This window comes from Amblyomma maculatum, chromosome 8 (assembly GCF_055883805.1).
Source record: "Amblyomma maculatum isolate TAMU_Amacu chromosome 8, ASM5588380v1, whole genome shotgun sequence".
Lineage (NCBI taxonomy): Eukaryota > Metazoa > Arthropoda > Arachnida > Ixodida > Ixodidae > Amblyomma > Amblyomma maculatum.
Window position 1 is genome coordinate 18,116,954 of NC_139351.1, and position 10,691 is coordinate 18,127,644.

The 10,691-nt window shown below is 45.9% G+C and overlaps 1 protein-coding gene across 1 annotated transcript in view; it reads left to right on the forward strand.

The window, feature by feature from the left end:
- Positions 1-10,244, forward strand: part of LOC146180631 (uncharacterized) — a 33,724-nt gene extending 23,480 nt beyond the window's left edge. Inside the window, exon 6 of the mRNA XM_084577815.1 lies at positions 9,015-10,244. Coding sequence (XP_084433941.1) covers positions 9,015-9,206 — 192 coding nt within the window. The 3' untranslated portion in view covers positions 9,207-10,244. The remainder of the gene's footprint in view (positions 1-9,014) is intronic.
- Positions 10,245-10,691: the final 447 nt, after the last annotated feature.

Consider the following 10,691-nt stretch of genomic DNA (forward strand, 5'->3'; position numbering starts at 1 on the left):
CTTGTATCTTTCTCTTTCCCCCATAACTTTTGCCACCCTCCTTTCCTCAGCTATTTGCAAAGCCTCTTCAGATAATCAGTTTGCTTTCTTGAATTTCGTTTGCTTTGGAACTACCTTAGTAGTAACTTCTATTATATCACGAGCATCAGTCCACATCTCTTCGGACTCTCTGTCTTCTAGATCTAATTCTTGAAATTGATTCCTCACTTCCACAGCATATTCTAATGGAATTTGGTCCAGATCGTACCTGAAAGGCCTTCTAGTGTTCTGCGTTTTCCTCAATTGAAGCTTAGTTTTGGCAACAAGAAGCTGATGATCAGTGCCACAATCGGCCCCAGGCCTTGTTTTTACTGCTTGTTTAGCGCTTCTCCATCTCTGCCGGCAAAGAACATAATCGATCTGATTCCTGTACAGACCGTCCGGTGAAGTCCATGTGTACAGGCCCCTCTTGTGCTGTTGAAAATGAGTATTCGCTATGCTCAGGTTGTTTTCTTGACAAAACTCTACTAGCCTCTGCCCAGCTTCATTTTGGCTCGCCAAGACCGAACTTGCCTATAATTCCGGATATTTCTTCACTTCCGACCTTAGCATTCCAGTATCCCATAAGAAAACGACGTCTGATGATGGGGTGAGGTCTAAAAGGCATTGTAGGTCCGCATAAAATCTCTCAACGTCAGCTTCTTCAGCAGTAGTGGTCGGTGCATAGACTTGGTTATGTTGAAAGGGTGACCTTGGATCCGAAGTGAAATCATTCGGTCGTTTTTGGGTTTGTACCTTAGCACTGCTTTGCCCATTCTTCTGTTTACTATGAGAAGCGGCCCATAAATTCTCCCATTTCGGTCCAGTTGAGCTCGCTGATACCCAAGATATCAATGTTCAATCTGTCCATTTCTCGTTTGACGACATCCAGTTTACCTTGCGTCATAGATCTTAAATTGCATGTAGCTATGTGATATATATCCTTGAAACATCGGACTTTCCGGTCGCTTCCCGACACATCCACAACTGAGCGTCCTTTTGGCTTTAGCCCAGCCGCTTCATTCGTCCTGGAGCTACTAGGAATCGCCCTTTATTCATCCCCTGTAACATGTGGGACGCCTTCCAACCTGGGGGGCTCATCTTCCGGCGCCATATCATTAATGGTATTGTGAGTGGCCATAGGGTTTTCTTGGGAGGAAATACTGGAGTGGGTTGCCATTACCTTCTCCAGTGAATCACATTTTGTCAGAACTCTCTGCCGTCACCTGTCTATCTTGGGTGGCCCTACACAGCAGAGCTCACGACTTATCGAGTTTCGCGAGCCCCTCCGCCACGACAAAAGAAGTGATCCATGAAGGGGACCGTATACCTGCTTCTTCACAACTATAATTGCATAACTATAATTGCGTATACCTGCTTCTTCACAATTATAGTTATGTACGTGTGCAGATCGAACGGCGCGCACGTAGCGAAATGAGAGGACACAAAAAGCGCCTACTGGTACCACAAATAACGACTGCATGCATTCAAACACTGTGAGCATTGTGCCGAGCTGCGCGCCTGAAAGATGTCTATGGCAGGAAGGCAAAACGGGGGACCTGCAGCCACCGAGCCTCCGTCGTTCGTCCGTGGTTGCACCAATTTGGTAACCCCCGTTATCGGGGCAGGTGCACACTGACATCTCGAAGCAGCTGCCTCGCGTCGTACACTCTGTGCGAAAGACCGAATGACGCTTTAGAAACTTCATATTGTCGTTCATACTGAGTGATAAAGCAAGCGTTGCAGCAAAATGTATGGCACGGATAAAACAAATATTGGCGATTTTAAAGCTCGTTAATGAGATAATTGATCGACGGCGCTTGTAGTAATGAGGGGCACATAAAGACGTATTCTATATCAGAGTCTTCCGTTCTGTACGAAGTTTCATTATATGTGTATTTTGTTATATTGGAGTATTTCGCTACATCCGGTTCTTCCTTCCTTCACCTATAAAAGAGAAGGAAAAGTTGGCGGTGCTTGCCAAATCGACCTTGTCGAGTGGTCTCAGACGTTGCACACCTCGACTAGCACTGAGTGCATGGCCATGTAACCAGTCACAATATTGAGGACACATATTTGACTATTAAAGTGCGATGAGGTGGAAGCCTTTTAAGCGGTGGCTGCTGAGATCATGCAACCTCTCGGGCGACTTGTTTATGCCACTTGTCACGCTACCTGTCCCGCCATAGCGGTACCACCCATTGCCGTCATGGGATTAATTTTGATGACTTCACGTGGTTAATTAACTCATTGCATTTCATAACTACCTATAGAAATAATTGGTTAATTACATACTAATCATTTAAAAATGTAATTGATTAGTTAATTCTGCCAAATAATTGATCTGTATTGGTGTTAGATTTTTTGCCGAAGATTTTTTATTACGATGACTTCACTCGTTGGTAGCCGATGCCATCATTTTATTGCAATATTGATTGTGACACAAACGGACGGACGCACTCACGGACGCACACTCATGAGCCTAGAGGCTTTCACCTTGATACTTACTACATGCAAGACGCAAGCCCGTCATTTTTGTTCACAACGCCGACGTCACATTTCCTGAAATATGGGGTGTTTTACGAGGCCGTGTTAAAATATAAATATAAGCAGACCTTGTTTGCTCATGGGATGGAAAAAAGAGTGAATAGTTTACTTTTTTAATTCCTGACGTAATCGAGAATACGGAGTGCAGAGCGGCTGTTGCATATGCCAGGCTTGACAACACCCCATCCAGGCGTTGGACCTGTCTGAAGTTCTAAAATAAGCTTACGCCTCGAACTGCACCGCATTGCGCATAGCAGCGCGAATGATGACTAATGATGACGTAACAGATGACTGATTCATGGCTCAAGTAATTGGAGGCATGTTACACTCTTGTTTACAGAATGAACAGGCTGCGTTCTTGCGATGATGTCCTACTGTACACGTTGACATTATATAGATAAGCATTAGACTAATGCACTGAATGATGATAGTTCTTATTCAACGGAATCATAGGGTGTGAAACATCATCCATTCATTTCATAGGCTTGTAGCGAGGACATGGCTCATCCCTGGTGCACATGAAATAAAATAAAACAAATTCACTATGCAGACAGGCTGAAAAATCTCCACGAACGTGACGGAAATGTCAGCCAAGATTGTGCTTTAGGCGAGAGGTAAAGTCAGTTCGTTGCTGCCCTCTCCAACATCAGAACATATGCTCAGAGGGTGCAAATATGCGAGGTTTAACGGTAAAACATCAGATACCTGATGTGCTAAGAACTATGCTGCGACGTAGCTATGTGAATAACCTGCTGCGCATGGCAGAGAAATTATTCACACCACAAACTTATGAACTAGTGTCGGTAGCATCATTTCTGGCATTGCTACGAGTGCGCCTAACACCTTTATTGTCTACTTACAAACACCGCTTAGCCTTGATATAATTATATACTCTAAGAGAGATGCATGACCTTGGGAAAGGAGAACTGTGGCCTTGTGGCAATAGACACGGGCGCCAGCGGCATCGGTATCGGCGCCGTTCTCGTTCAGCGCAAACCTGGTTTCCCTGAGTACATCGTAGTTCACGCCAGTCGTGCCCTGACAAAAGCAGAGACCAACTGTACAGTAACTGAAAAAGAATGTCTGGCGATCGTTTGCCCCATAATTAAGTTTCGTCCTTATTTATATGGTCGGCCATTCGATGTCATCACTGATCACCATGCTCTGTGCTGGCTGTCGTTTCTCAAAGATCCTTCAAGCCGCCTTGCCCGCTGGGCTCTCCGTTTACAAGACTCTGCCATTCGTGTCCTTTATTGATCTTGTCGCAAGCACTCCGACGCAGACGCCCTTTTACACTCCCCTGTGACCTCTGACCCTGAACCACACGCTGTCGCCGGCCTCACTTCTTTCTCTCTTGAAACCATGGATATGGCATCTGAGCAGCGCAAAGATCCCCGGATTGTTTAGTTGGTTTGTGGGGTTTAACGTCTCAAAGAGACTCTGGCTATGAGAGACGCCGTAGTGGAGGACTCCGGACATTTCGACCACCTGGGGTTCTTTAACGTGCACTGACATCGCACATCACACGGGCGCCTTGCTTTTCGCCTCCATCGAAAAGCGGGCGCCGAGGCCGGGATTCAATCCCGCGTCCTTGGGCACAGTAGTCGAGCTCCCTAACCACTGCGCCACCCCGGCGGGGCGATCCCCGGATTGTTTCGCTCATGAACGTTCTGGCCAACCAATCACAGTACCACCCTTCTCGAGCTCTACGACTTCAAGCCCATCACTTTACTATCCGTGACAACCTCTTTTACCGCAGAAACTACCTCCCTGATGGCCGTAAATGGCTGCTAGTTATTCCGCGACATCTCTGACCAGTCATTTGCGCGAGCTATCACAATGATCCACAGTGCGCCCATGCGGGATTCCTGAAAACATATACTCGCCTACTTCATCGCTACTACTGGCAGGGCATGTATCGTTTTATTCGCCAGTACGTCCTCTCTTGTATCAAGTGTCAGCGTTGCAAGAACCCACCACGCCCTCCAGCTCCCCTGCAGCCTCTCTCGTGTCCACTTCGGCCATTTGCACGTGTTGGAATCGATATTTATGGGCCTCTTCCCTGCTCTTCCGCCGGCAACAGGTGGATCATTGTTGCCGTCGAACACCTCACTAGGTATGATGAAATGGCCGCTTTACCAACTGGAACTGCTCGTGACGTCGCTAGTTTCATCCTTGAGAACCTTATCCTGCGTCACGGTGCGCCCCAAGAATTACGTAGTGACCGTGGTCGCATTTTTGTCTGATGTCGTAGCAGCCCTTCTTCAGGCGTGCAGTGTTGTTCATCGTACGACGTATTTCTGCCATCCCCAGTCAAATGGAATGATCAAACGATTTATTCGGACCCTTGGAGACATAATGGCTATGTATGTTTCATCCACCCACTGAAATCCGCCTTTTTCACAAAATGTGGCGCCCTCTAGGAGTGGTTTAAAATACGTCTGCTACTGGTTGAAGACGTCCTTGGCGCCATTGAAATGACAGTGTGTGTTCTTTACAGCTATCGCCATCTATCGCATACGCCTGTCACAAATATTACCTTCACATGGCCTCCGAGATAAGCTACGGCTTCGCCTATCGTGAAGGCCAATAACTGCGCATGCGCAGCTGGGGTTGGTGGTTTGTTTTCAACCAGGGGAGAGGCGCGCATGCGCAGAGCGGCCTTGTGAAAAAGGCGCATTGGGACCGTGTGTTACCATTCATAACCTACGGCTACAATTCTGCTACGCAAGCGACTACCAGTTTCTCGCCTTATTTCCTCTATTACGGCCGCAAACCTTCGTGCACAATGGACCCGATCCTACCCTACCGTCCCGACGCCTCCGAATTGACGCCCATTTCTCAAGCCGCTGCCTGTGCCGAAGAGTGCCGTCAGATCGCACGTCAAATCACACCTCGAAATCAGTACCACCAGAAAAACAACCGCGTCGGATCGTCATGTCTGCCGCCTGCTTATTGTCCAGACTCGTTGGTGTGGCTATGGGTACCCACTTCTACTTCAGGCCAGTCGCCCAAGTTTCTGAGTCGATACCAGGGACCCTATCGTATGCTTAAGCAAACTTTTTCGGTTAATTACCTTATAGAGTCCCTCACGCAGTCAACAGATCACCGCCGAAGAGGACGTGAAATTGTCCACCGTGACCGCTTCAAACCGTACTATGACCCTGCCATCGTGACCTCCGCTTAATCCGCCAGGATGGTGTTTTTTTACAGGGGGAGTATTTTAAGAGAGTTGCATTACCTGTGGAAAGAAGAAAGAAGAGCAAATCAGAGACGTAACGCGCCGAAAACGAAAAAGCGTACGAAGCTCGAGCTTTCGCTGTGAACGCTGGCCGTCGTAGCTGCTACGTAGGATAAATATATTGCTGTTGTTGTTGTGGCTGTAGGAAGAAGGAAAAGACTGAGGCTAATAAAACTTTATTCACAATAAGTGGGAGGAATAGGGGAAGTCAGCTAGCGTGCCGCAGGCCCTGGAGACTTTTGGCAACGCCGGCCCATTCGACGGCCTTGAATTGAATGCCAGGGTCATCGCTGGACCTTAGCTTGTCCCAAGCTTTTTTAGAGGGATCAGGCAAGAGTTCTGAGGGAGGCTTATGGGCTTTGCACGCCTAGATCATATCTAGAAGTCTTTCTCCCCGCAAAACCGGCAGAAAATGCAAGGGCCAGCTACTGGCTCTGTAACTGAGCCACCTCCGCTGCCTCGTGCAGACAGAAGAGAAAATAGAGAAGAAGAATATATTGTTGTGCGAACCATTTAAACCGCTTCATTACAATACTAATAATAATTGGCTCACAGGAAGGGTAAGACGCAGTACCTGCCACATCTGGTTTGTGGACACCTGAATTGCGCCGTGAGGGAAGGGAGGAAGGTGGGAGTGAAAGAGGAAAGAGATAAAAGGGTGCCATAGTGGAGGGCTCCGGTGTAATTTCGACCACCTGGGGATCGTTAACGTGCACTGACATCGCACAGCACACGGACGCCATGCACTTCGTCTCGTCTCCATCGAAACGCAGCCGCCGGCGGTCGGGATCGAACCCGGGTATTCCGGCAGCAGTCGGACGTATTGGGTTTTGAATGACTCCCGTCATATAACTTTTCTTTGCGCTGACACGAGTTCATCGGTTATTTTGATGCTTTCCAGTGTCACAGACTGTCGGTGATTGATATGTTGAGTGTCGTGTATAGTAATGGGAGCACGTTAATGGGAAGGTCAGGCTCACGACTAAGTATTTATTTATTTCACCCTCAAGGCCAGAGGCATTACACAGGGGACTGGAGGGTACAAAAACGTAATAACAAAAAAAAAAAAAATATTGCAGACAAGTCAGTCAACTACCTATACAATGTTGGCTATGGCGCTACGAAAGTGATCAATGTCTTCAATGCTGACGACCGGAGCGAGGAGGTCATTCCATTCCTTGGAGGTACGAGGGATGAAAGACTCACAGCATGTTTGTGTTCTGAATAGAGAGATCCCAACCTTGTGCGCATGGTCCAGTCGAGAAAAGAAGTACGAAGGGGGGGGGGGGGGGATGAGTACGGTACGAGAGATCCCAACCTTGTGCGCATGGTCCAGTTGAGAATAGAATTACGAAGGCGGGGGAATGATTACGGTACGAATCTGGGGGCAAATGTGAAATATTTTATGAAGCAAAAAACCAAGTGCGCGAAAGTTTACGACGAGACGTTAAAGAAGGGAGGTTTAAAATGTGCTTCATTGCTGAAATACTAGCGGTACGATGATAGTTGTGCACGATGAAAGGAGCGGAGTTATTCTGAACCATTTCACGGGCGTGAGTTAGGTTAGCACAATGTGGGTCCCAGAATGACAGAGCATATTCTAGTTTAGTACGGTCAAGTGTTTTGTACAAGAGGAGTTTAAGAGAGCTAGGGGCGGAAGAAAAATTAGGAAGGAGATAACCGAGCATGCGATTAGCATTGTTAATTATCGTGTTAATGTGAAGTGACAAAGTGAGACCTCAAGAGGTTTCAACGGCTAGGCAGTGGTAGGAAGGGGCGAATTGGAGAACTGTGTTATTTAGAAAGTAGAGCGTAGAAAGTGATGAAATTCTGGAGACACGTAAGAATTTACATGTAGAGGTATTAAGATGCATTTTCCACAATATACCAGTTAGAGATAGCACCAATATCCTGTTGCAAGGCTCTAGAATCGTCATTACTTTAAATTTCACGAAATACAACACAATCATCAGCGAACAAATAAATTTTAGACGATGCGCAGTTAGGTAGGTCATTAATATATATGAGGAATAACAAAAGACCTAAGACGGAGCCCTGAGGCACACCAGAGTCAACGGAACTTAAGGAAGAGATATGACTGTTGACACAGACTGGGACCGGTTTAAAAGGAAGTATTCTATCCAACGTAGCAGGTTAGGTTGAATATTTAGTTGAGACCGCTCAAAGAGGAGGAGACTGAGAAACTTTTTCAAATGATGTTTTGAAGTCGAGAAATATGCAGTCAGTTTGGGAATTCCGATCAATTATAACGTGAAGATTGTGAGAGAATAATAATAACAAAATAATAACATAATAATAACATAATAACATGTATTATGCTGTCGTGCTTTAGCGGGCCAGCGGAGCATGCTTGGGATTTGTTAAAGATATATCCCCAAGCATAGAAGATCTATAGCATTATTGATAAGTGGTAGTTTTGAACATCCAAAGAGGTAGCGTCAAAATAAACATTTTGGTTACTACGCGCTGCCGATTATTATTATTGAAGCTGTGGTGGGACGTTAAGAACTAAAGGGGGCTTTTACTATTGCATTTTTTTTTTTTTGAAATTAATGAAGTCATGCAAAACAACGTACTGGTTGACATTACCGATTCGAAGTGTGCTCTTCCATAGAGCAGAATGTAAAAAAATAAGAACAGCCAACGTTTTAGTTGTGGCTACTAGATGCTTCTGTTGCCAGGTGTTAGACACTAGCAGCACCGGGGGCGTCAAGACTATAGAGAAAAGATAACAGCTAGTTTCTAAATTGCGAGTACTAGAGGCTCACGCTATATGCTAATGAGACGAAGTACATTGACGTTGAGAAGACTGTACAAGATGAATAAGCATCAATGTTATACTTGTGTCCACTAGATGCGCCCGTCGATAGTGAGGCTGTAGAACAACGCGAAAGGTGTCAAGACTGAATAACTACAATACGCACGAAAATTTAAATTGTCTCCTTTGGGTTTCGTCCTGGCCAGAAAGTAAGACATTTGTAGAACAGTCATGTGCGTGGAGACTGCATAGGTTTAAAAGCCACCAGGGTTTAAACTCTGGCTGCTAGATGCTCCGTCTCAGAGTGAAAGAGAATGTTCGGAGCAAAATCAGCGGCGTAAACATTGGCTAATAAATGTTTAGTTCGCTGACCAGTCTCTACCTTACAAATGTTCTGAATGTGTGCTTGTATTTTTTGGTGCGATGCAGATGAACGCGGCGATAAAAGAGGCCCGAAGGAAGAACGTGTCACTAGTGTGGGCCGTCTACGACGTGCAGAACGACGCGGCGTCCTGTGTAAGCACTTCGTCAAAACCGGCCAGATACCAGCGCTTCGCCGTCGTTAGAGAGTTGATTGAGAAGGATTACGCCGACCACGCCGACGAAGTCAAGAAGCCCTAGCGGAGAAGGCACTGATCCTGCCTTGCAGCTGCTCCATCTTGTTGATGGAGCCGCCGCGACTGCCATCCTTCCATTTGCTCGCGTTTAAGATCCGGTACATTTAACTGTTTCCGTTGCGTGGTCATCGTCTTGCGACAACGACGGCAATAAACGAAACATCATGCACGCTTCCTGCAAGAATCAAGCTCAGGGGCATGAGTACAATTTTCCGTGACATCACGGGTGACAGCCCACGCACCGCTTCTTAAAAGTGGGGTGAGTCATGTATCGTGGACCAGAAAAAAATGGGAACATGTAGAACATATGCAAGTTTTGTTTGCAACTGGTGTGGCCCATAAATGCATTAAACTTTAATCACGCGATGTGATCTCGCAGGCAAGGCTCACAAAACAATTTCTCACTACACAGCTTTACACTACACACTACACTACACTACAAAAGGGAGGATTGTTGGATTAGTTGGTTCATGACTTAGAAACGAGCTCTCGGGTATGTGGTTCTTTTCGGTCCTTACATATTTTCGGGCTGTTCTATTCTAGTTCTCTCACTGACAACTCAGATGCTCCGACTGTCTGCTACGTGATATATACTACCACAGTGCCCTTCACGCTCATTTCCTTCAGCATCCCTCTTACACATCACTTCGTGTGGATCATCATCATAAAAGTAGATCCTCAACATGTCGCACAAACGCTTTTTGCAATTGATTCCTCCCATTTTCAATTTATAATTGGAATTACTTTCTTGTGGTGTTAGTATCTATAACCGATAGAAAACTATTCAAAAGTGCTCTTACTGCACACTATGCTGTTCCCAATTGATCATCTTGCGGTTTAGTTTTTTTTTTTTCGATTTGTACCCTTATATATTTTCTTGTGCTTTTCATTTATTCCTCAAATTTTGTCTTGTATAGGCTCCCCTCTGTAAGGTTGGACGGTGTGTCTGAGGGTGTTACAAAAAAGTAAACCAGTAAATGAAGTGGAGGGTGTGGTATACGTATAGAACGAGAGAAGCGGACACGGACAGAGCGCTACTGCAATTAGGGATGCATTGCTTGCATAATGATAGAAATATTAAGTTGCAACATGAAAAGCAGGATATAAAGATGAATTGCAATACATGGGGCTGCAAACTCCATATTCTGAAAGGCGTGGCGTCCACTGACCCAGATATACAATTTCCAGAGCCCAGAGTGCACAAGAAGAAAACCTTTGTTCTTTGACCGCTATTTCACCACCATACTCCTGCTAGAAGAGCTGGCTAAAAAACAAACAAAAACTGCGTGCCACATGTGTGATAATGGAAAATAGGCTTCTACAAGATGTGAAGGTTAATGACCCTCAAATCTCTTATTAAAAATGAGAGGCGAAATCAGTCTGACAGTGAACGCGTCAGTTATGTGCCTTCCAAAATGGGCGGAAAAGAAAGTAATTACATCGGCCTCAACTCCCTTAGGTCCGAGGCATATGGGAGAACACCGAATGT